Raw genomic sequence first — 24,744 nt, forward strand, 5'->3', positions numbered from 1 at the left:
ATTTAAGAAATTGGGGGGGGGGCATAGATCCAGTGAAATTGTACCTTTCTGAAGCCCCACTTTGTAAACATGTGAAAGAGCGGAAATGATAAATAGTGTTTACGAATATTTTAGAGATACAGAAACCATGAACCGGAGGGTGTACTGTAATTCATGGTTACCATTTATAACCAACAAAGCACGCGCTGGTCCGTCATTTTAAACTGTCCGTCTCTTGGTCCGTTTGTAAAACTGCTCGTAGTGAAACGAGCACGGTTTGATCAACTGCCATGAAGGAATTAACCTGACCAGAAAATGAGCTCGGCATGTTTTGTTAAAGAAGTTTAAAGACGTTGATTATCCGTTCAAGGTTGGATTTCCAACTAAGGAGGACTCAACTTTTCTGGCAATGAAGAAAAAAACAGATAACTCACAGGCGGGTGCGAAATTGTCACGTTAACGTGTCCACGGGTGGGTGTAGCGCGAGTGAACTCTACCTTAGCCAACGAGAACAACCTGTTCTAGTTGGATTAAACCATGGACGCTGTCGTTAAATTTACAAACCAGAGCCAAGGAAGAGACCGTATATTCAGGTGAGTTGTTTTAACCCAATATTAGACTGTGAGCGCTGTGTTTTAAGTTATAATGTAAACGTTGAGTTTGAAGCTTCATACGCTCCTTTCCGTCTTCTTTCCTCATTCCAGGGCAACCCAATATGCATGTGCACTGTCGATATATCTGCTCAGAAACAACTCCGACACAAAGGAGCTTGTGGTAAAACTCAAAAGTCTGGAAGCCACCATGAGCGCTGGACGAAAATGTGAGTATACCGCACACTGGCTCACTGAGTCTGAACTGTTCCAGGCTGTCCCCAAAAAGCTATTCTAAAATGTGTGTTAAATGAAAGCAAAATTTTGCCTCAGTCACGAAGAAATGGTTACTGTGGCTTAGTGTGTGATGTTTACAAAGTGTGTTAAGTTTAAAAGTAAGAAAACCGACCCAGTTTTCACCATAATAAGTGCCAAGTGAAAAATCACACACAAGTGTCCAACCTTTGACCTTTTCGCCTGGCAGTAAAATCACAGCACAACATTGTTGGTAAAATATTAGCCCATTTTCCTCTTTGCGTCCAAAATTTCACTCCCATTGCTCTAAAAAGTATCTCAATATGTCACAGTTGAGAAAAAGGGAGTTTCTTATAAGTTATCACAGTTTGAGACACATTAAAAAAAAAATAGCGCTATTGACTCTTTAGATGTAAGAAAGTCCCCTAAAAGATGAGTGTGACCAACAAACTTTATTTCAAAACTTGAATCTTGTAAACTAATGCTTCAACCCATTCAATAACTGCTTTCTCCCATAACTTTTCCAGCCACACTCCTCTCCTCTGTCTTGTTTGTTTTCTGTTTGCAAATGTCCTTCCACTCCACAGTTGCATATCAATTAATTGGATGTAGTTATCCTCCTACATATTCGCCATTAGTTTAACAGACTTGCATGCAGTAATAGAGTGAAATAAAGCTGACCTCCCACTTCTATATTCCATCCCTCTCTCCCCCTGAATCTGTAACACTACTCTCCTCTGCTGCATAATAATCTGAAATAAATTGAAGTGACTTGGAGAATGTATTCACCCTCTTTGCCCCCAAGAACTTTGTCTCCCTGGTGTTATTCTCTGAAAACACAATAATGTCTGACTGACAAGGTCAGGGTGGGCTCATGACTGACATGACTTTTCTCCACACTCATATTTATTCACGCATATTTATTTTCAATAAATCAATAATTCTCCCTGTTCAGTAGAGACATCTGGAAAGGAAACTTTCGGTAAACTCACCTTTGCTCTACTTCTACAGTTCATTTTTCTGAGCAGAGAGAAAAAAAATTAAATTGAGCTTGTTCTGGGTCAAGTGTCATTAGTTTTGTTTTGGTACTTCTACCTTCCTTTATTCCTCATTTTTTTTGGTCATTATACTAATTTCACAGAAAGATTTTACACAACATATCTTAGTATGAGTTTAATTTGTGTTTTAAAAGCGTAATTTATTGGTAAATAAATACCTAAACAGAAGCCACATGTATAAAATGCACAGTATTTTCTCTATTACAACAAATTTGCTCTTTGCTCAAGCCCAAGATAAACATGTATGCTCTATTGGTACAAGTCTCAGTCATTCATGCTTTGTAAAAGTGCAAGATTACTTTTGCTAATGTTAAATCATGATCCCAAGTTGGCTGCTCCATCCTCTTTTTACTACCCAGGCTAGTGACTGTGTTGAAGCCTGTTGCTTCTCCCTGTGAGCTGACACCACGCATACTACTTTGTCAATGGCACTGGCCTTTGACTGTTCATTGATAAGTTTCCCCTTTAACCCCATTTGACGTAAGCTCTGCATGGAAATGACTGACAGCCTTGGCCTAGAGCAGGGTCGGGTAATAAAGGCTGTGTCCCCCTGGTTGCTGTTGCAGTAGGGTTTGTTTGTGTTACTGCATCATTTAAGTATCTTACTCTGAATTGGCGATGCAGTGTCAGGAAGATGCTTCTCTCATTGTTAAGATATACAGCTCTTAAGAGAAGAATTTAATTTTGACTGCAACTTTTCAATAAGGAGTAATAAGTATTTGTAAAGGGTTTAACGAAGCAAGGATTGCAATTAAGAGGTTGAGATTGAACAGGTGCCATCACAGAAAAGACAAGTAAAAGGAGACTATTACAACTTTCTCAAAGAGAAGAATCTAGAAAGATGATGGATACTGCCTTTTTTTTATCTGATAAACTCTCTGAAGCCAAGTTCCACTGTAGGATGCAGACCTGACATTTCATATTAGAGTGATTTGTTGCTCTAATCACACTTTTCTTCCTCCTTTGTCAGTGTTCCGGCTGGGAAACACAATAAATTCCATTGAAGCTGCTAAGCGAACCATGCAACTCTCTGACCGAGTGCTGTGCCTCTGCCTTACTGTAGCCAACATGACCCGGGCCCTCTACTTTGTCTGTGACAATGCGATGTGGGCCAGAAATGTCGGCCTTATCCGCAATATGGACAAGGAACGCTGGAGCCTAAATGCCTCTCGCTGCTACTTTATCTCCTTAGTTATGAATCTGACCCGTGACGCCTATGTGATCCTCCAGTTAATGTCGCAGAAAGCAAGAGATAGACGCTTTAGACAGAAAATGGACACACATCTCAATGGGAATCCTGAAGTAGCCGACGTGGTCATCCCTCAGCTGGATGCTTTCCTCTTCCTGCTTCTGGAGAGCCTTAAATCCCATCCTGCTGTTGCTTTGGACACACTCAAGAACATATGCGACCTCTTCATTCCCTTAGACAGGCTGGGGATTTACCAGTCAAATGCAGGAGTGGTTGGATTCTGTGGTTTGATCTCCTCTTTGCTCGGGATTGTAACTCTTGCGCAGCCCGAGTTGAAAATTAAACCTTGATAGTGAGGGTGAAGATAAACTTAACTGAGAGAGTGTAGATAAAGAGATAAAGCTTATGTCACAGACAAAAACTTTAAGACTACTGATTGTGTGTATTTAATTTTTTTGGTACAGAATATTGATAAGCGAGTGCAACATGCTTTTTACCTTTGATGCAAAAATACTTGACATTTAACAGAGACCATTTCAGGTCTAAAGCACTGATTTAAAAGGGAACATATCAACTTTCTACAGTATTTTTGTGTTCGTTTGAAACTGAGCTAAACCGGTCTGCATTCCTGTGCAACCACATACAACACCAGCAGCTTTTGTACTTCACAATATGGGATCTTTCACCTGACTTTCATCAGCCTAGGACCTTATTGTGACTCCACTGTCTTTGTCATGATAAATGCACACGTGTGTTTTTACCTCTTTGAATCCAATGATGAAAAAGCTGCTTCTAAAGTGCCTAAAGAGGGAAAGTGGAATGTGAAACTTCAGGTATTATCTCACCTATGATTTAGTTCATATAATTCCCCGCACATCAGAAAAATGAGCTTTAACTGTCAGCAGGTTATACTGTGTTTTAACTCCTGAAATGAAATGTGCAAAACAAAATGAGCAAATCATGTTGAGAAGAGACGACCTAGATTTTAAGTTCACAGTAAAATTCTTAATATATTGTATGAGTGTCATATTTTTTGTGGGTGTATGGGTTTACTGTTCTGACAGACATTTACATGAGAATAAACCTTGATGCATGGTAACTTCTTAAAACTGCAGGGAACCATTTGTTTCATAACAATGTGCAGCTGTAGAAGAGTGAGAAAGCTGCAGTTATTTTAGTGAAACATTTTCTGTAGCATGAGTGGATTTCTAGCTGTGTTGTCCAAGCAAAGAAAAGTTTTCTTGTATAAATAAAAGCCATTATTAATAACAGACAAACTTTGAGTGGTGGTCAATAGAAAACAGTTGTGTTACAGTTTAAAAAATACACCTCAACACTTCCTTGAATTGAAAAGAGCTTTATTTTTTTCCATATACTGAGACAACAACACACTTTTTGCTGAAAGCTTTTCTCAAGATGATAATGTGATAAAGCATCCACCATTAAAAACTGCAAAAATATACTCCATTTCCCTTTCATCGAACATTTGAGTTTTGCCGTGAAAAAAAAAAAGATCAAACTATACTAAGACTTCCACAAAAGGACAAAAACAGACAAAGCAATAAATAAAGGAATATTTCTTTTTCCTAACTGGATCAATTGCAGTGATTTGTAAAGGTTAACAGTTTGATTTCACATTATAATTTGGGCGTTGTTTTTCCAGTGCCAACTGACCAATTAAACACACTCAGTTGTGATTTGTGGATTATTAGCATGAATCTGACTTGAATTCGCTGACATTAGATGCTGTTTTGTAAAGTGTCAAGAAATTCTTTACTTTTTTTAAACATCAAAGAATTCTTGTAAGAGTTTCCCGTTTTAATGTCACACCACCGCCAACTCAAATGGTACAATTTAAGGCATCTGATCTCAACTCAGTCTAAAAAAAGGAACAAAGCACTTTGAAACATGGCAACAGTGTGAAACTACAGATGCAAAACTGGTGGCCCAAGTTTTCAGGATTTCGTAATGAGTACATGCAGAGTGGCTCTGCTCTTTGAGTGTTAAAGGCACCTTCAGTAGTTAGCTCCAGCATGAGTGAAAGTAAAAAAAAAAAAAGAAAATCAAAGGTAGCACTTAGGAACTCTGCAACTCTTTGCAAGCAGCTGATTTCATACGTCAACTCAAGCAGAACAATTTTCTTCATTCATACCTTTTGAGATATATGTGATATTTTTCTCAGGAGTGTCCCAGATTATACATTTTGTATGATTGTAATTGACCAATTTTACCAGGTCTGTGCACAGCATCTCCTAATAAGTATTAGTAAAATGGTTCTGTACCTTTCTGTTTGTTCCTTTTTCAAACAGAAGTTTATTTTGAAGGTGTACTGGAATGATCAAAACCCAGGATTGATTTCTGACTTTATTATTTAAACCCCTACAATGACTGTACACTAACTGTATCTAAAATTGTTGAATCTTCTGATGGTCAGTGCTAATAAATATTGCTTCCTTTTTAAAAATGATAATATGTGCCAAGACAGAGCGACTACTGTAAGTCATAGGTCCTTCTATCATCCTAAAATACCAAATTAAAAACAAATACATCATCTTGAAAGAAAAATGCAACTGAGCTGTTCAGTATGTGATGATATGCCTATTGAGTGTTTGTACTGAGAAATGTGGACATTAAATTCATTTAGAGTTTATACTAATCTGACAGATCACCAGAAAACATGAAGTAAACACAGAAATGATTGACCGTAAGAACAAAAAACAAGGACAACAAAAATAAGACAACTGTTGCACGACAACTATCCAGTAACCAAACGTTCCATCAGTCTGAAAGACTTTCACAGAAGAAAAAGATGTTTGCTTTAAATTGTGAGAGCTTCCTGAATAACATCATGTTGGAAATATCTGACATTAAGGTTAAGGCAATTTTTCATTTTCCCATTTTAAGCCACTGTTAAGACATAAACTGTGAGTACAGCTACATTGATGCAAAATGTTCAGAGAACCATGAAATCTGATCACTGTTTGTGACAGCAGCACTCAGCTTGTTGAGGTTGAACAGAATAACAACATGCCTTTCAGAAAAGGAGTAAAAACCTGCTAGCACCCTCTAGAGGTCAGCCTGTGACTTACATGGGGCTAAACCAAAATATTATGATGTGAGGACTGATCCACACTGCCATTCTGACATATGCGGCTCTCCAAACCCAAGATAAAACACTGATAAGACCCATCATAGATCAAGCAGTGAACAACTCCACTTTAGAAGATAAATTCCCCGTAAGCTTCGACAAAAAATGCATTTTGAGTAAAAAGACAACAGGGGAATACAAAATTAAGAGAGGTGGTAGTTATATTAAAGGCAGTTCATGGCAGGCTACAAGTAGGTGAATTTGACACTAAAAGTGCAAAAGCAGTATTTAAAAAACAGCGTTGTAGTTCTGGGAGGAGTGGTTATGTGGCATTCAGATATTTCCTGGAATCAACTCAGGACGTTGGCATAAAGCTACGTGGTAAAATCTTTATGATCAGATCCCAAAGAAAGGATCCAAACCACAAAGTGCCTGTAAAAAAAAAAAAAATCTCACAAGTGTGGAGCAACTCAGTTAAGATTTAACTTCAGTTTGTGTTCAACTTAGTGTCACATTGAGGTAAACCTTTGAAGGGTCTGAATCCTGCAGGGATGTAGCTCTGTATGAATGATATTTCTATTTGATTGCATGTGGTCCAAAAAAGTTCATGGCACATCATTATTAATGTCATTATGTTATTTTAACACCGTGACAAAGGAATAGTTTATCTGATTTAAGTCAACATTTGACTTGTTACTAGCAGACAGTGATAAGAACAATCCTCTGTATGTTAAATAAAGATTTTAGTAGTATATGTTTCCTCTCAGAGTGATTGTACCATCAGTTTAGTACATTTTCAAATAATTCAATGCTTTTAAGCTCTGACAATGAAAGGAGAATATAAATGCTGTTAACCAGGAAGGGTCACATCTGTTTTGTATTTCAGAGGAAATACTTTGGCGTTGGTTGGGACCACTTTACAGCAGAACAAAATCCAGCAAACATCATCGTTGATTACTAAAAATGTTAAAGGGCTACATTTGATCACGAGTCGGTGGTCTCAGCCCATGCCTCGCTCCTCCATTCCACAAAGGAGCAGAGAGAAAAGTGTCTCGCTGCCCAAGGACCCAGCTGTGCAGTCTGATGGGTACCCTAGGGCTCTTTTGGTCCAGTCATTTCTCACCCTTTAGTGGGTGATGCCAGGTACTATGAGAGCTCCTGTGCTCGGTCGTAGTCTGTGATCAGGCTTTTGATATGTGACAGTTTCTGGTGGAGGTACTCACATCGCTTCTTCTCTTCCCGATAACCAGGAAACTTCTGAAAAAGAAAAAGGGCAGGTTAGATTTCAGAATGCAGATTTATGTGGATATGTGGATCATGTAGTCATCATGCAGTCACCATGCACTTTTTTGCTGAAGTATTTCTGATTAAATCTGATTGTTTGTAAACTATTAAAACAGTAGCATTTTAAAAAAAAATTCCCATCTCAATTAGGCAAAAATTTCCCTGACTAGAAGTTGACAAAAACTCAAATTTGGTTGAGTCTGAACTATACGAATTGTTGTGTTGATGGTCACTGTAATCTGGAAAATAATGGTGTCTGCTCTGTTAGTTAAATGTAACCTATGGTGCAGATAAGCTGCAACCACAAAATAAATCAATTTAAATACAAAAAACATTAAAAAATCTTTGTACATGCATACATAAAGTTCTTACTTTTTTATACTTTCTGTATTTTTGTAGTATTTGGTCCTCCATGAGCTGAAAAGATTTAAAAAGAAAAGTTACTCATGTGCGTTAAATGATTGAAAAAAACAATTAAAAGATTCTTCCTCAAAGTACCTTGTACTCTTGTGATCCGGGGGAAAGAGTGTTGATCTTTGAGCCCAACTGAACAAACATCTCTGTGATAGCGCCGATCCGATCATGAAGAGCTCTGTATTCATCGTACTCAGCACAGAAGTCGTCTTTGTACTGTTGTCGCTGCTCCAGTGCTGTTATAGTGCTGTATTTTCTGAAATGAAAAAAAAAAAGAAAAAAAAAAGTTTAGTTAGAGCTGAAGTAGTTCCTTGGGGCAGAGTTGTTTTCCTATTCCTCCAGTAGGTGGCACTGCAGAGTGGCAGACTGAAGCCTGACACGTCGCAGCATGATGTGTTGACCAGATGTATTAAAGTGAGCTGTAAGATCATTTGTTTGAAAACTCATTCTCAGGGAAAGCTTTGTGACAGCTCATTTAGACGTGACTTACTTCCCTCTAATTATGGGAATGTTACGAAGCTGAACAAAACATTTTCTTTTCTCAACATCAATGTGTCAAACTTTTAAATTTTAACTCCTTGGTGACAGATCTGAGCACAAAAAATAAGGACCAACACATATTTTTGGCATTCACAGGTCTTTTCAGAAGTATTTTCTGCATCTGTAAATGCAGCATCATGTGTTTCTCTTACATTAAATATTCAGGCAGTTCCTCCACTGAGGTTTGACTGACAGTAGTTTTCACTCCTTCATGGTCTGTAGATAGGAAAAACACACACACACAGAAATAAAAGGTTAGAGCAATCTGCCAATGCAAATGTGATTATGTGCCCATCATATGAAGGCTGATAGAGCCATTTATCGCTGTCCCCGATAAGAGATCTGATACAAGGTAAGCAGTGGCGTCAGCAGCACGGAGTGGGAGGCGATGCTGCCTGCTGACTCGCTCTGTTGTAGGTCAGCCAGCTGTTTCTGAGTCAATCATCAACAGAGTGGAGCGAGAAATGAGCACAGGAGGGCGGTGAGCATAACACAAGCCTCACAACACTCACTGCTCTCACAAAAGAAGGTGTAGGAGTTCTATTAGGAAGCAACTGTAACTAGTGTACAATCTTTTAATCCTTACAATGCTTTTTGCTTAATTAACTCTGATTCAATCAAAGTCGGAACAAGTTATGTGAAACGAAAGAATGATTGGGCAATAGGATATGAAGTGAGAGAAAAAGAAACCTTTACCTTTGAAATTTTCTTGGTTCTGCTTCAGGTCTGGGCTGGTCTCGATCCAGTCAGGTTTTAAACGCTCTCGCTCCTTCTCTTTGTGCTTTTTAGACCTCTTCTTTTTATGCTGCCCGTTGTTGAACTGTTGCTCAGTGCAGATGGAGCTGTTTGTGTGTGGATGCTTCAGGCTGGGTGCATTCACAGCTGACTCTGACCTCTCCACTTTGGGGATAGTAAAAGATGTGCTGAGTTTATGTGGCGAGTACAGACGATTTGGGCTCCCCAGGAGATGATTGCCAGTTTTGTCAAAGTCCAGTTTGATGTGATAACTCGAGTTCCCATGGCTGGTGGAGCTATGAACATCATTTGTGCTGTAGTCTCCAGGGGAGGGTGACTGCAGAGGCAAACTCTGATCCAATAGTCTCTGTTTTTTGGGGGTCTGTGTGATTGAAGGGTCCGAGGGAAATGGGCGTTTCTAGAGAAAAAGAAAAAAGATAATTTAACATCTTAGAGCGACAGAAGCAACACATCGCCTAAATCACAACCTCTCAATTGTTTCCCAATCTGAGTGGACTTGTTTTGAAGTTTCTTAATGTGAAGTCAAGGATCAATTTTGACACGTAACTCAGTAGAGATAGACAACTGTATTTAGCTCTCACCTACTCTCACTGGAGCACCAATCACCTGCAACATGTAACACTGGCTCAAAACCCAGCTCATAATTTAAGGATGACAAAATTTTGTAAAAGTGGTTAACTGATTTACTTACAGACAGCACTTCAACAGACATTAATTGAACAGAAAATTTTATCGTAATTGCAATAAAAAAGTTAAAAATGTGTCTTTATTTTTGATTTGTGCTGAGAGTTTTAGAGAGTTTTTTTGCTGAGAGATCAACAGCGCTTTACATAGTTCAAAGCTAAATAACCAAGCAGCAACCTTTGCTTTTATAAGATCTTATACATATGACATGATGCCTAAACAGAAATGCTAAAAACTGCAATTAATTGAGTGTACACTTAGGGCTAGCTGCAGGGGTAGGAGCAAAAAAAAATGATGTATCATAGTATTGTGATATTTTTTCAAAGATCATTTTATTTTTCAAATTTAAGTCCTTCATTCTAGTTTGCTGGGTTGGAGAAAAGTTGAGATGTCAGATCCCCTGAATAAGTCTTATTAACTGACTCACATGCATTGTGCAATTTGGGGGAAAATATGGCTACAGACAGTAGATATCATCATCATACGTTCTACTTTTTCATTTGGCCTGGTGTTATCAAAGCACAATAAAAATCTGAAAAATTGGGACTATTGAAGAATTGCAATGTAAACTGAATTGGCACCCCCCAAAAAAATCATAAAAGAATCATACTGGGAGAAAAGCTACTTCCAGCCTTACTGAAAACCATGCACACACCAAGCCATTAAAGCCCATCTTAACAGCAAAATAGTAATGTTTACAGTGTGATAAAAAAAAGTGTTTTGGTTTGAGCACCTCACTTCTTTATTGGCCCACATTGCAACGGGGGGGATTTATTTCTTTGTTGTTAAGCATACAGGTTTTGCCATGTAACAGCATTACTGACTTGATTTTCAGGTAGACACCTGGTAGTTGTGAGCGAAGAGGCTAAAGTACAAACTCTTTAGCTTATCCTAACATAAACAAAGCTAAGTCAAGACAAGTTTTCTGTGGGTGGGCTTTAAAACTTTGAATCAGAAACAAAAAGGGATGGAGATAATGTCCATGTCTTATACAGCCTATGCTGTTTTATCAATTACCACATCTTACTCTCAGCTGATTGACCAATTGGTTAATTCATAGCTGATTCATAATATATCTGGAGTATCTGGTAAATATTTTTCGATCAAATTTATGTTTTGAAGCAATTTAGACTTTAACATTGAGGCTAGAGGCATGAATCCTAGGGATACAGACCTGTAGGCTGATCAAAATCACAGAAGTAAATAAGAAAAGAATTTGCCATCTTTCCCTTAGAGATCACATTGTTTTGTCCCATCGCAAATAAATTCAGAATGTTCTCTCCAGGATAACAAATGGTCAGTCACTGTAGTCAAACTGTACAAAGCACATTTTCCACATTTCTAAATTTTCCTTTAATTCCAGCTGGGGCTATTTTTAGTCCAAAGCTACTTCACCTAAGTGCTGAAAGAAATGGCAGAAATTGAATTCCAGTTATGTGCATCTGCAAAAGAGAACAACTGTAATCTATTTTCATTCCAATAAGGAGAAAGAAAGGGGAAAATTTTCAATTCAGTGAAGGTGAATAAATACCACGGAGAGATTCTTGGCAGGGCTGAGCTGTGAAGGAGAGTCCCCTGGAGTTTTGAGGAATGAATGGTTGGACTGGGGACTCCTCAACTGGCTACTGTGGAGTGGCTGAAGTTTCCTGAAGAAGAAAAAAATATATACAGCACCTTCAGTTGACAGTGACTGCAAAGTTAAATGGCCTGAAAAGCTAAACAGGAAGAGGCAGTATGTAGGTCATAAAGCCTGCCTTGGCGGATCTGTAAGCAATTATCATTTATTATGACACACGGAGAAAAGACAGCAGCGGCAGCCTCTCTGTGAAAGGAGTAATCATTGACATTACAAAACCGTCAATCTTATTTTAGTTCTATCCAAGCGTCTTTTAGGAAATGTGTGGAGGGTGTTTGGTTTTGTGTCTCTGCTAATACAATCAACAGGAGGCAACCTAAAAGACTAAACACAGTCCAGTGAGCAGAACAATAGCAGCAGTTTTAACCTCAGTAGGACCAGACCCTCTTCTCTGTTAATCTGCTTCCTTCAGCTCCTTCCTCAAAAAGATGTTACAACAAGTCACACCCCCAATCAAATCCAAGCATAATAAAACGGTCAGTGTGAGAGTTCAAAGATTACAAAAGCATGAAAACTAGAAAATCAGTCCAGCACATGAAAAACTAGAAGAAAGGAATCAGAGCACAGAGTATTTACAGGCTTTCACAGCATCACGTTCATTAAACAGGCCGATGACTACTGTTGTAGGCTACTCTTAGCATGGATGGTTAAAACACAGGCCTGTGCAATAAAACAACAGGACCTGCTTCATGGAGCTCGTAGCTTGCATGTTTACTGGCAGGCAGAGGACACATATGAGGGGAAGAAACTCACCCTGAAAAAACTCAGCCTTGCTCCTCTGAACCTTCAATGTTAATGCCATTTGGCAACTCGGTGCAGGGGAACATTTTCCAATGCTTTGATGTGTCCATTAAGGAATTCATCAGAGCAGAGGATAAGTCATTTAGAAGCTCCCCATTTCAGCATGATCACAGCAGACTTACAATAACTCGGAGGCTCTTCTGTGTTAATGCCAGCACTGTCAAAACGCATCAATCCCTGAATCTTTTCTGTGTGATCTGCCTAAACTGGTCACTTAGGGTCAAAAAACCTTAAAGTTATTCACATTTTTTGCTTTCTTGTTAAAAACGTTGATAAAATAATGGCTATCACTCTTAGTTATGGGTGATTAGCCTTCGCAAAATGGGAATTTTAACCACAAGCCAGCTTTTAATGTCACAGTTAAAACAAACATTAATATGTGTTTCAAACTTTTTGGAAACAAGTAGTTTTTGTGCACAAGTCCAAGAAACTTAGGTTGTTATTACCTTTTACTATTTTTCTTGTTATTATTACATTTAGAAAGGTGAAGGTCTGGTTTATGCACCTGAACTAGTTTAGAAGATTTTGGAGAAGATTACGGTTGTGACTAAAACAATAAGTCTGCATGGGAGTGCTGGTTGGGCTTGTGTTTTAAACATGTGCCACATGTACTGAGGCTTTAATGGCAAAAATGCATACCCCAAAATACCTTTAAATTAACAAAAACATTTACAGAAGACATGAAAAGTTCTGTACTGAACCCTCAGGTGAAAGGATCTTAGAAAGAAGCTCAGAGGCTGGGCTTTGATGGAAAAAAGGATGAGCTCACCTCAGCTTAGCATGTCAGATATAGGTTAAAAAATATTAAGGACTACAAAAAAATAAATTAATGCAAAGCACAAACAGAAAATGATTAGCTTAGCCTAGCTTAGCACAAAGGCCAACCAGAGGAAGAAGCTAATCTGACATGGAATATCACAAAAACTCCTAACCTGACTTACTTTACCTTTAAAGCACATTCATCAACATTTAACAGCATGAATATAAATGTATATGACATTTATATGCCATGTACATTACATTGTAAATCCAAACTTGAACTGTTAACTTTAAGTTGTTGTCTGAATTAAGCTAATCTTTTCTGTTTCAAAAGCACAAAAAGCTGAGCTGAGCTAAGCTAAGCTAACTGGAAAGTGGCTTTTTATAAGTATGGATGAGAAAGTATATAAGTGTACTCCATGTGGTATTGCACAGGTATTTAAACACAAAAGCACCAATGACGCTACACAAGGGGTGGCCAACCTGCGGCTCGGGAGCTGCATGTGGCTCTTTGCCTTTCAGCGTGCAGCTCTTTGATCCATTCATAAAATACATGTATGTATATATATATATATATATATAGTTAAGAGTAGTGGTGTGCTGATCAATCTAAAATATAGATATACTGATGCCAACATTAGGATCAGTGGTGATTAATGTTTGGGTGTACAGATTGATACTTAAGTTTCAGTTTCTTTTCTTTAGTAAGAATTAAAACACACTTACAAACACAATAAATCTTGCTTTGAAAGTTAGAAATGTATTGATTGTCATTTTATGTCATTTTGTGTATGTGTGAGAGGAAGTGTGTTTGTAAGACCCTGTGCGTGAAGTGGCTCTCTGTAGTACCACAGTCTGTGGCTCTTGGTCTCTGACTGGTTTGCCACCCCTGCCCTACACATTCAGACCACCTTAAGAGAAAAGCTATTTTATTGATAATACATCTGATTAATTTATTTTAAAACTCACCAAAATATTGTGAAAAGTTTTTACAAAGCAAAAAAAAAGCCTTTTACTTAGCACATTATATGTCTGATGAAGTGGATGATCTTAAAAGGCTACACGAGAAGCTGGAATAGTCACATATTTGTTGTTTATTTTCCTTTATATGTTTAACATTAATGATAAATCCATTGTAAAAATAGTCATTTCTTATTTTTCTACTCATACACGGATCAATTAGTCCAGTTTCTGTTTTGCATATATTCATCACTCACCTGATCAAAAGCCTATGGATGAGCTGCTTCTCCTCCTCCAAATATCCAGGCCAGTCCTTCTGAACATGTTTGTAGAGCTCATCCTTCAGTGAGAAACTGTGGTCTTTTGGGTTCAGTTTAGCAACCTAAAACACAACAGCCCCGTGTGTTTAAAATATCAGAAGAGGGAAGAGTAAAACAGGAAAAAAAGAGCAGCTGACTGTCATAAAAGAAGAGCTTTCTTCAGTGCATCTGAACTGTTTTTGTGGTAAACATTGCAACCATGCCCTGTAACAGTTTAAACTAGCTGAGACAAATCTGCTCAAACCTACCACTTTTGATTCTGAAAGAAGTCAGATTTCAACGAACGGAAAAGCCCCACCCCTCTCCTGTCAAAACACAATCTTCTTCTCCAAAGATAACTAAAGCACAGCTCTAATTACAGCAAGCAGCGTCGGCACAGCCACCACTTCATGACTGCAGCGAGACACTCAAACACTGTGAACTCAGGAAAGATTCCCAAATAAACCTGCTAACATTACCTTCTGTAGTGATAAAATATATAAATATATACATTCAATGTTTTGATCCTTGGCCCCTGATGCTAAAAACTGCTATATTGTTGCTTCTTATCTTTCATTTTTTGCTTTTGGGTGTTGTTAATCATTAGCAGCTCTGTGTTGATACAGCACTGCGCCAGATGTCTCACCTCATCCAGGACTGAGGTCAGGTCTGCCTTGTCCTTTTGACTTGCCCGCTCCCTCTCCAGCCACAGTAGCAGCTCAGGTTTCTTGTAAGGCTTTAGGGCCAGGAGATGAATGATGCGATCCCTCAAGGGTCGGTGTGCCACAGGGCTGGAAACCAGGCTCCTCTTGTTGCTTGGTGAGTGCTTGTTGCTGCTATCTGAGATTGATACCAGACCCTGCTTCCTCTGCACCTTCACACACTTACCTAAGATCAAAACAAAAGGACACACAGCGGTGTTACATGTAGCATCAAAGACAGATAAGAATGACAGAGCAGTAATGGTGAAGGTCACAATAGTGATGTTAAGCTGTATCTAAATGACCATTTGCTAACTTCACCTATGCAAAAACTTAAGAGCTAACTGATCTAGTTATAGGATTGGCATACCTTCAGAGTATCCAGTAATAGAACAGCCAACATTAAATTCTTAATCCGGTCCTCAGGCAAGTTTGACAAATCACACCCTTATTTTGAAAGAAGGACAACCTTTTGCGATTAATCTCTACTGTATCTCTCTAATGTCAGACTGTTTGCCTAATTCACACACACATACACAAACACAGGATAGGCTGCAGAGTAGCTGCTGCATTTTTAGCCTCAGGACAAAACAAAACAATGTGCTGAAAAAAGTATCATTCTCATGCACTTTTCAGCCTGTGATCACATGTAGAGGCACTGGTGCTGCAAGTGGAAAACAGTGAAAGGAGTTGACAGTAGAGTAGGCTTACTGCTGAGTAAACAGAGGAGCATGGAAACTAAAGCGACTGACACAGAGAGGCCCTTTCTTCCTGTTGTAGTTCTAATTCTGTTGGACTGGGCAGGCCGTGCTTATAGATATCTACAGTAATCTCATTACAACTTTAAGCCATACTTTGTAGGTTTCTATAGGTCAAAGGATAATGTTGCCTCCACTGGTACTAAAGGTTAGATGTATCATGTATGCAGGATGTTTTGCCAGTACAGTTTTACAGTAAAGGTGCAGATCTTTAGAGAAGAGAAGATTTCAGACAAATATCCTTCCGGCACTGCAACAACCTGTACAGCCGCATTTCAAACAAGCAGAGACTAGAACCATTGTTTGGCGGTGTGATAAATTACAGAGGCTTAAGGGGAAGTTTTAACAACCTTAATGCAGCTTGTATGGAGTGACATTTCCCTGAGTGATGGTTAACGTAGGATAACTGACATGCTTCAAGTGTTTTGGACATTAATGAGAAAAAACCTTTAAAAAAACGTTATACTGTTTGTTTATTAACTTTACATGGGGAAATAGCTCAAAATCAATGGTACTGTCATTGCCTCTTTTCCCCTAAATGCAGCAGAGCTCTAAATCATACATTATTATCTAAATTGCGAATGTATTTCTGCTCCAAAACCTGTAATCCCAACTTGGTCTGTGGACATTTTTTGATAAGCATAGCATTACTGTACCATAAAAAGACTGAGTCACCACAAAACTGCATGCACCACTGTATATGGCACATACTGTGATCCATAACTTACTTATTTCTCTTTCTGGCAGCCTCAGAAAAGGTCAGTTATTGTGCTTAAAATATATGCAAATGGTTTTCTTCTAACAGCACGTTTTTTTGATAAAGAACACCGACTAGTTATGTCTAGTTTATTTTGAAAAGCCTCTTGGACTATTTCTGCTGCAAAGTATAGCATGTAGTGTGTAGAAATCCAGTTCCAACAGCTTGCTCCCACAGCAATTACCCTAAACCTCATGTTGCAAACCATGAAATATAAGTTGGAAAAGTATTTAAATTCAAGCATTAAGATTCACATGGGACCTCTGAATGATATGAATCCTCTTGAGTATAACTTTAAAAGATCCTGTGTGTTACATAGATCACTTCATGTCTATTTGGCCTCTTTTCTGGTTCAGTCAAATTCCAGTCACTGTAATTACATTTCAGGCTAAACTTCATCTGCAATAGACCTGTTAGCACATACTCCTGGCAAACTCAATCATAGTAATGGTGCTGGCAGGCAAACTGGCATAATGCCTAAGCAATCTGGTCAGAATGAAAGAGAAATCACAAGAAAGAGCGGCATCCCTCTTGCACGAATAATTGCAATGCAGCACTTTGATCAATTATGTGATCACTTCCACACCATATGGCAATTACCAGCAGGGTGAAATAGTGAGAAGCAATGATCCAGAAGTTTTCTGGAAACATGAAAGCTCTCTGTCTTGTTAACTTTATTTGATCCCTGCATGCATCAAGGCTAAAACTGAGACTGGAGGATCCAGTAGAATGTGGGTACAGCTGTAGGGGAAGAGCTTACTTGGCCCAGGTTTGATCTCAATTGCTGAGCGGCTCCAGATGTCTTTCTCCACCTGAGACATGCGCTCCCGGGTCGTCTGGTAGGAATCGTCTGTGGCACAAACTGTGATCTTGTCCTGAATGCTGCCCTGGCCCTCCAGGTGGTCCCTGCCCTCCCTGTCAGGATGGAAAAAGACAAGAAAGAAGTTTTAAAACTCAGGTTAATGAATTATCTGGCTTTGTTCACTTGAGCTATTTGTCAAATCTAAGTGTTACAAACTTCTTGCTGTCAAACCGTCTTATTGAGGGCAGTCCGAAACATGGAACTGGTTCTGTGACTTGTGCCTGCACACAAACTCCAGCCATCTGTTAGGAGGCATGCCTTATTACAGCTCCAAGACTTCAGTGCAAATAAAAATAGTCCAGTTTGACCAAAAAACACTTTAAACGTGCATTACCACAAATACTATCTCTCTGCTCTCAGTTATTACTGGTCACACTTTTGAGGTCAGCTGACAGCCTGTGGGTGTGATACTGTATGTGGCCGTAAATTTAGGGAGACAGTGGTACTACCTGTTGTTGTAGTATTGAAGAGAGTGGCTACATTTTAAGTGAGGCCCCCCAGTGTCAGTCTGACCCTAAATTTACCACATTTTGGTTGAGTAGGGAAAGTGTAACTGGTGCTGCTTACCCAGAGACATACTGGTGGATACAGTCGAAGCTGGACTGAGGCTTGTCTTTGCTGTCGCTGGACAGGTAGAACGAGAACACTCTGAAGCCATCAGGAGATTCGGGGGTCGGAGCAGGGATCTTCACGTACTGTAAAACATAAAAAAAGAAAAAAATACATTTAAGCCCAAGTTAGTTCTTCATTTGTGTTTACAAATGTCATGGTGGAGAAATTTTTAACCTTAGCTGTGCTCTGTAGCATGTTATTTTCAGCTTAGTTAATTAAATGTCTCCACTTGTATACTCTGATTCAGAATCATCCTTAAGTAGAAAATGCTGGATAGAAAACATCAACAAAAGCAGCTTCTGTTATCAAATCTAATTCAAGCTATCCTTACTTTCTCACAGTATAAATGTGACCTGAATAATCGCCTCCACTGAGCCAATCAGAAGGGCTAAACAGGACCTCCCAGGTCAGGAGAATGACCCATAGCCAGTCTTGGGAAGCAAGAACGACAACAATAAAGTGGATAACCTCTCCTCCTGTCAGAGCCTACCCACAGCCCCATGGCAACAAACGAGCCAGCAGGCTGAAGTCTATCTCTGCCAGAAACGTGTTACACTGAATGACCCAAAAACCTTCTTCCACTAACAGGAGAGTTCAACATAGAAAGCTGTTAAGCAACAGGTAATATGTCTCAATCAGAACACATGGCAGCAGCTCTTTTCTGTGCTGCTTCTGGCTGAGTTAAAGGCTGATAAAAGACAGTTTGCTGCTTCCGTTGATAGTTTGACCTAGATTGAGCAGCCACTTAAGATTGTTAGCCATCTTTTGTGAACAATAACTGTTTTTACCTTAAAATAAGCAGAACTGCGGTCAGTGCGGGCAAAAGCACACAGTCGTTTTTGGAAGGACAACAAAAAAAGAAAGAAAAATCATTGGTACAAACCTAAAGCTGCCTTTTAGGCTTTAGTCATAAGTGATTGATTATAAGTTGACTGGCTGAGAGCACAGTTTCCCTGGCAGATGTGTCAGGCAGGACTATAGCTGTCACAAATGCCCAGTCATGCGGCAAAGCCATAAGCAGTTTTTTTCCTAACAGAGCCAATGAACAGCTCCTTTCCTCTCATTCTCCTCCTCCTCCTCCTCTAAAACCCAACGCATGCCATTCACCCTGCCCCCATCAGCCTCCAGCTTTCCTTCATGTGCACAGGCCCACCCATGTCAACACAAAAAACCCAAAGCAGCCGACAAGGCCACGGACACTTGAGACACACAGCTGACCATTAATTCTGACCTATTTATGTCTGAGCGTTCACATGACGCTGTAAAGCAGAGACATGCATATGGCTGCTTTGGGTTTTACACTAATTAAGGACCATCGACCAAAAAAAAAAGCACCAAAGTAAGCGGGGCAAGAGGCAAGCCATATCCTCAGGACCTATAACTTTCAGAGAAGAAAGCTGTGGCTGCCTTGAACTAAATTAGAAGCAACAAGTCTCTAAAGTAGGCTCACAGGTTAAGAGAAGAAAACTCCAGACGTACTGAAATTGAACTTGTTTTCAAATGAGAGCTGCCAAACAAAAGCTTTCACATGTCGTGAGATGAGAGTGCACATTTGCACTTTAGCACTGCAATACTGCCACTAGTCTGCTCTTTCAGTCGATGGCAGCACTGCGAGCCCCCTCTAGCCATGCATTAGATTTGCCTGTCAGCTCAGACCATGCCACCATGCACACTTCACATTCTAATTCTAATCAATGTCACTCAGGTCAGACTGTGCGGAGGTCGCCCCCGTTTTATTCACAGCGTCCTCCACAAGCTTTATAACCATATGTCATTTAACCCGTTAGTCCCCAGTTCCTCACTCCAGAAAGATAGTCTTACAATCAGTTAAGTAACCTGGAACTCATTTTAACATTCTGATAATTAAACTGTTTCACAAGAGAAGATGAAGTTTTAAAACCTGCACCAGAAAACATGGAGGCTAAAGCCAAAAGCCAGTTAGCTTAGTATCAGAAAAAGCCTTAATTCAGCCTACTCAGTCCTCTAAAACTTACTATTCATACATGTATTAATCAAACCAGTGTCAGTTAAAGCAGAATGTAGACACACTTGTGTACACTTAAGTTTGCTAACACACGCACAAAGTCTAAATGAATTCAAACCTTTGCATATGATTGTTGAAAAGTTATAACTCGATTTCTGTCTCAGGGTTCAGACTAGGGCTGAACGATTTTAAGAAAAGATTGAATTGCGATTTTTCAGGCAGATATCGTGATTTCAATTTGATTCACGATTGTCTTCAAATCAAGCTTTGGGATATTCACATGTATGGCTGAACGGTTTTAGGAAAAGATCTAATTTTTCTGGCAGATATTGCAATTCACAATTTTTTAATCATCAATAGTGATGATAAATAATCTGTTTTCATCAACTTCTACTCCTAAACAGAGGCTTTGTGTTGTTGACCAGCTTACCAGCACTTTTAACATATAGATTGTCTACAAATTTGTAAAACAGAATGTGTATAATACTTGACACAACAGATCCTGAGTCAGTCAGGAGCGCTGCAAAAAATTGCTGCTTTGGCAATCTCAAAATTGCATTGTCTAAAATTGCGATTTCGATCTGAAAACGATAAATTGTTCAGCCCTAGTTCAGACCCTCAGATTAAGATTTCAGCACCAAATGTCTGTATAGGTTATTTCACACTGAGAAAGCACTGTAACAAAGCTTTGCCATCCCTTTGCCTCTTTACTTTTACATAGAAATCTGCATTGGCATAAATATTTTTGATTCAAGGTGAGATTGATGCTGCTGTGGAAGCACATCAGTTAAAAAAAATAAACAGTAGCCCCTACATCATTAATACTAATGCACAGTATTTCTGTCTGAATATGCAGTTCACAAGAGGCTTCACGTCAGGTTGAGGTCACACCAGGAGATAAGTCAACACAAAAATCTGAGGATGCTGAGGGTGTTTTTAATTTTAACTTTTGGGAGTCCTTTGCAACAGGGCAGGTGTTGAAATTGATTATGCGCTGCCTGCTTTGAGGGACTATATCCTATTTGCATGTAGCTGGGATTTAACAGGTGAGCTAAACAGGCACCCCTGAGTTTTTTAAGCTTAAAAGTTCATACAATTTTTTTTTAAATCTGTGAGTGGGAGAACACGCTCACATGTTGCTACTAAAGTGCATATTCGCTGGATGTAACACAAAATTAAAGAGAGCATGTTACGAGCTGTGTTCATTAAATTTTCTCTCTGTATTAAAAGTAAAAATAAATCTTATCATGCTGAACCTGAGCTAAGCTGGTCTGAATACTGTGAACTTAAGAAGTTAAAATAATGACTACATTATTATTATTATCATTATTATTATTATTATTATTATTATTATTATTATTATTATCATTATTATTATTATTATTATTATTATTATTCATAGTACTCATTGAATCTGTCGCACCTTAAAAATCTTTTGCACTGAACATGTATCTTAGGCGGTCACGACACTGCACGACAGGTTGTTTTGTTTATTTTTCATTTTCTTTATTAACTTATATCTATTTTTTTATTCTTTCATAGCTGTATATTTTAAGATTCACCCACTCACTATTAAAATGACCTTTGGGTAGATGTGCTCAGTCACTACACCACCTGTGCTGACAGATCTGTGATCCAACTCACAGGGACTGTCATTCAGGGAGTAGGTGTACATTTACATAGAGACGCTGACTCACAGACATCTCCATAGGGAGGGTTAGCCCAACATGAGGCTGTGCGTGTGTGTGTTTGGTATTTTATTTTTCTTTCTAGGGCAGAGGAAGCCCCACTGCCCCACAAAACCTCATCTATGTCAGGTGAAAGAGAGATAGTTTACTCGCATTATGCTGAGTTGCCATTTGCAGACATCACTGGATGATCTTAACCACAGGTAATCTGAATACCTATGTTGAAATTGACCATTTTATATAGGTTAAATTGCTAACAAGTTACACCACACACAAAAAAAGGGGTTTGGAAAAAGTTTTTAAATAGACTAGACATTTAGACTACAGCACATAGGAAAATACACTTTTAGTACTCTAAGATCAAGGCCCATTGAGTCATGTACATATATGTGTGTGATAAACAGAAAAATAAAAAAGACCAGAAAATTGGTTCAAAGTGAAGTCTCGAATCACAAGAGGTTCTGTCTAGTTCTTATTTTCTGATGTCTCTGCTCTGGCTGCAGCAGTAATGATGATTATGGGCAAAACATTTTTTAAGAGTTGTATGTCTGGCCCAGAATGTGGAAAAGCATTTGTGCTCCACAGTGCTCACATTATGATCTTTTGGATCCTTCAGTCTGATGATGAATTAACCAGAGAGAAACCTGATGGGAAATAATCATCTTCAGGGTGTCATGCTGACATCAAGAAACAGACTGCAGTCACAGCTGATGTGTGCAACTATGCTGGCCATTGTCATGACTCAAGTAAAGTTTGGCCGTTGGGCGGTTACAGTCAGAGCGACCAAATGACATCTGTGGAACAATCCTTAGCACCTTGTCAGAGCAGCCCCCTGTGGAGCCCAGGGCTGCTACAATAACTGCCTCTGTGGCCACATCTGCTATTCCAGGGCCTGTGTGTTTGGGGATGTCAAATACTTTCAGGCTGTTGAAAGGTGTGAACTGGACTGGAACAGAAAATCTTGGCAGGGGGGCTCTGCAGATGAACAAGGACAAAGGACAAAGTCGGTACCGTCCTTGTAAAATGTCAACTTTAACTCCCCGAGCATGTTTAAACTACTCATCTTTTGATGGGGTTAAACAGGGTTTTTAACCCTCCTGTTGGTGAGAGAGGGATAAAGAACTCCACGGAAGAGCTCCACTTCCATCCCATGTCCTGTTGGATAGCAGGCAGAGTCCTCTGTGCTCCAGAAGGCAAAGTTCCCGGCTCTGGTATTTGGCATGGCAAAACTGAGACAGAAGTAGGGAGCATGGTGCATGGATATGTGATTTACTCTGAAGTCTCTGCATCCTGCCTCTGTCTGTACCGACACTAGTTACCATTGTCTTCTCATCTGAGCCTACTCAGCCATAGCTGCTCTGTGAGCTGCCCGTCTTTTGTTCTAGCATCTTCCCCCCACAAAGCTGAGTGCAATGGGCTGTCGGCCCGCCTGGATTATTCATGAACAGCGGGGACGTGTGGCTGTGTGTTGTCGAAGGGTAAAGGGAGGGATTGGGGGGTGTTTGGGTGGGTATGTTTGGAGGGGAGGGGGTGGAAGTGGCGGTGGCTCCCAGAAGAGCCAGTGCATGAGGGATGGCCCTAAATAGACTTTCCTTTGGAATGTGCAGAACAGCTTAAGAAAGAGGAAAAGGATGGATTCAGGATGGAGCAAGTGTCTCTGATTCGGAGTTTAGGTAATATTTCTTTTAATCTTAGGTGACTGCAGGAAATGTAACTTGTGCCTCATTTCAGTGTCCCATGCAGCCCAGCAAGTGTATTGATGCTGATAAATGGTGTCTCAATGAAATGGTGGGGTCACATTAATTATTCCTCTTCACTCTCTCACAGCTTTGTACAATGTGATCTACAATTCCACAGTGACTCATTTGTTCCAAGCCAAACAGCTCTCATTCTCTAACTCATGCTCTCAGAGAGCCAGGGTGGATGTGGTGGTTCCCGTGCTTGAGGATAAATTCATTGAAGGGGGTTGGTAGAGACAGGAGAGCAAAAGAAAGAAGGGGGGTGGGGGTGGGGACTGACGGGAGTTAGTGTGGGGACATGGGGATGGGCAACTGTCGAGCATCCCCCAAGGTACTGCCTGTTATGCCAGGCAGAATCAGTCTTTCTCCAAGAGGCTGGGGCTAATCTGTCATCCTCAACAAACACTCTCCGTCTCCCTCACCTCCTCCCCCATAATCATCACCTCCCCACTGTAGGTGCCCTCCTCTTCATACACAGAGAGATGGAGAATTTCAAAACTATGCTGTAAATGAAATGTTGAAATACTTCTTTATTTATTAATTTCTGGTACAGATAAAGTTACCGACAGTGGCTTATTGACCTGTACTAAGATTCCCTCAGAAAAATGCCAAACACATTACCATTGTTTATAAGCTAAAGGCTATCTACTTAGAACTGGACACAAGATAGGCTAATGCTAGCCCCAGCAAGGCTTGAGACATCTCAATTCTTCTGTGAACCATAAGAACTAGGGCTGGACAATTAATCAGATTTTAATCGTGATTGCAATTTTGTCATCTGACAATCATAAAAACAATATAATCGAAGAAAAACAATCAATATGCCACACAGTGTAGATGTATGCAAGTTCCTGTGCTTTATAGCTCTTCTGTGTTCCATGTGCAGCCACAGCGAGTGTGTGTGACTTATGTGTACCAATAATACTGTATGTGCCACTCGCTGGTTCTTTAAAGTTGTGTTTAAATCAGTACTGAAGTTTTTGAATAAATGAATAATTGTGTATATTAATTGTGATTTCAATATCACTTAAAATAATCGGGATTCTTATTTTTACCATAATCGCCCAGCCCTAATAAGAACTACAATTATCTTAACTTAGAAATAAATAGATAAATGAATAAATAAATAAAAAGCTCTAAAGCATTTTTATTTAAAGAAGCAATTTTGTTAGTATCATTCTAGCTTTCTATCGTAACAAGCTATCAGCACATGATTCCTCTGTGCCAAGTTCTTGATTTCTGACCAACACCAGCACATTTTGTCTCTGCTTGTCGACGCCATATCAGAAACAGTTTGTGAGTTACAACTAATAGTTTTTGTTACTGTCATATTGGTGAACAGCGGCTAAAA

The 24,744-nt window shown here is 39.4% G+C and overlaps 2 protein-coding genes across 3 annotated transcripts in view; one reads left to right on the plus strand and one right to left on the minus strand.

Moving 5' to 3' along the window:
• The first annotated feature begins 217 nt into the window (after positions 1-217).
• pex11a (peroxisomal biogenesis factor 11 alpha) lies at positions 218-4,442 on the plus strand. Its single transcript, XM_074677842.1, has 3 exons — positions 218-572; positions 684-799; positions 2,853-4,442. The coding sequence occupies exons 1-3, from the start codon at positions 517-519 to the stop codon at positions 3,419-3,421; spliced, it is 741 nt and encodes a 246-aa protein (XP_074533943.1). The 5' UTR covers positions 218-516; the 3' UTR covers positions 3,422-4,442.
• Positions 4,443-4,487: 45 nt separating this feature from the next.
• LOC141796618 (RNA polymerase II elongation factor ELL2) overlaps positions 4,488-24,744 on the minus strand; it is a 28,446-nt gene continuing 8,189 nt past the window's right edge. Inside the window, exons 3-12 of one of the 2 annotated variants that reach the window (XM_074677841.1) lie at positions 17,938-18,065; positions 17,269-17,423; positions 14,939-15,180; positions 14,251-14,375; positions 11,369-11,483; positions 9,094-9,550; positions 8,550-8,613; positions 7,942-8,113; positions 7,816-7,860; positions 4,488-7,413 (exon numbers count right to left, since the gene is read on the minus strand). In XM_074677841.1, the coding sequence (XP_074533942.1) occupies positions 7,306-7,413; positions 7,816-7,860; positions 7,942-8,113; positions 8,550-8,613; positions 9,094-9,550; positions 11,369-11,483; positions 14,251-14,375; positions 14,939-15,180; positions 17,269-17,423; positions 17,938-18,065 (1,611 nt within the window). In that variant the 3' untranslated portion in view covers positions 4,488-7,305. Of the gene's footprint in view, positions 7,417-7,815; positions 7,861-7,941; positions 8,114-8,549; positions 8,614-9,093; positions 9,551-11,368; positions 11,484-14,250; positions 14,376-14,938; positions 15,181-17,268; positions 17,424-17,937; positions 18,066-24,744 lie in introns of both variants that reach the window. The other variant, XM_074677840.1, reaches the window with a different exon arrangement.

The sequence above is a fragment of the Halichoeres trimaculatus genome, unplaced genomic scaffold (assembly GCF_033239565.1).
Source record: "Halichoeres trimaculatus isolate MK-OKI-2021-1 unplaced genomic scaffold, fHalTri1.1 fHalTri1_scaffold_10, whole genome shotgun sequence".
In the NCBI taxonomy this organism is placed as follows: domain Eukaryota; kingdom Metazoa; phylum Chordata; class Actinopteri; order Labriformes; family Labridae; genus Halichoeres; species Halichoeres trimaculatus.

Excerpts from the sequence above, each read along its gene's own strand:
- pex11a (XM_074677842.1), top strand. The coding sequence starts at position 517 with ATGGACGCTGTCGTTAAATTTACAAACCAGAGCCAAGGAAGAGACCGT. Across the intron at positions 573-683 it reads GGAAGAGACCGTATATTCAG|GGCAACCCAATATGCATGTG; the intron begins GTGAGTTGTTTT and ends TCCTCATTCCAG. Across the intron at positions 800-2,852 it reads CATGAGCGCTGGACGAAAAT|TGTTCCGGCTGGGAAACACA; the intron begins GTGAGTATACCG and ends CTCCTTTGTCAG.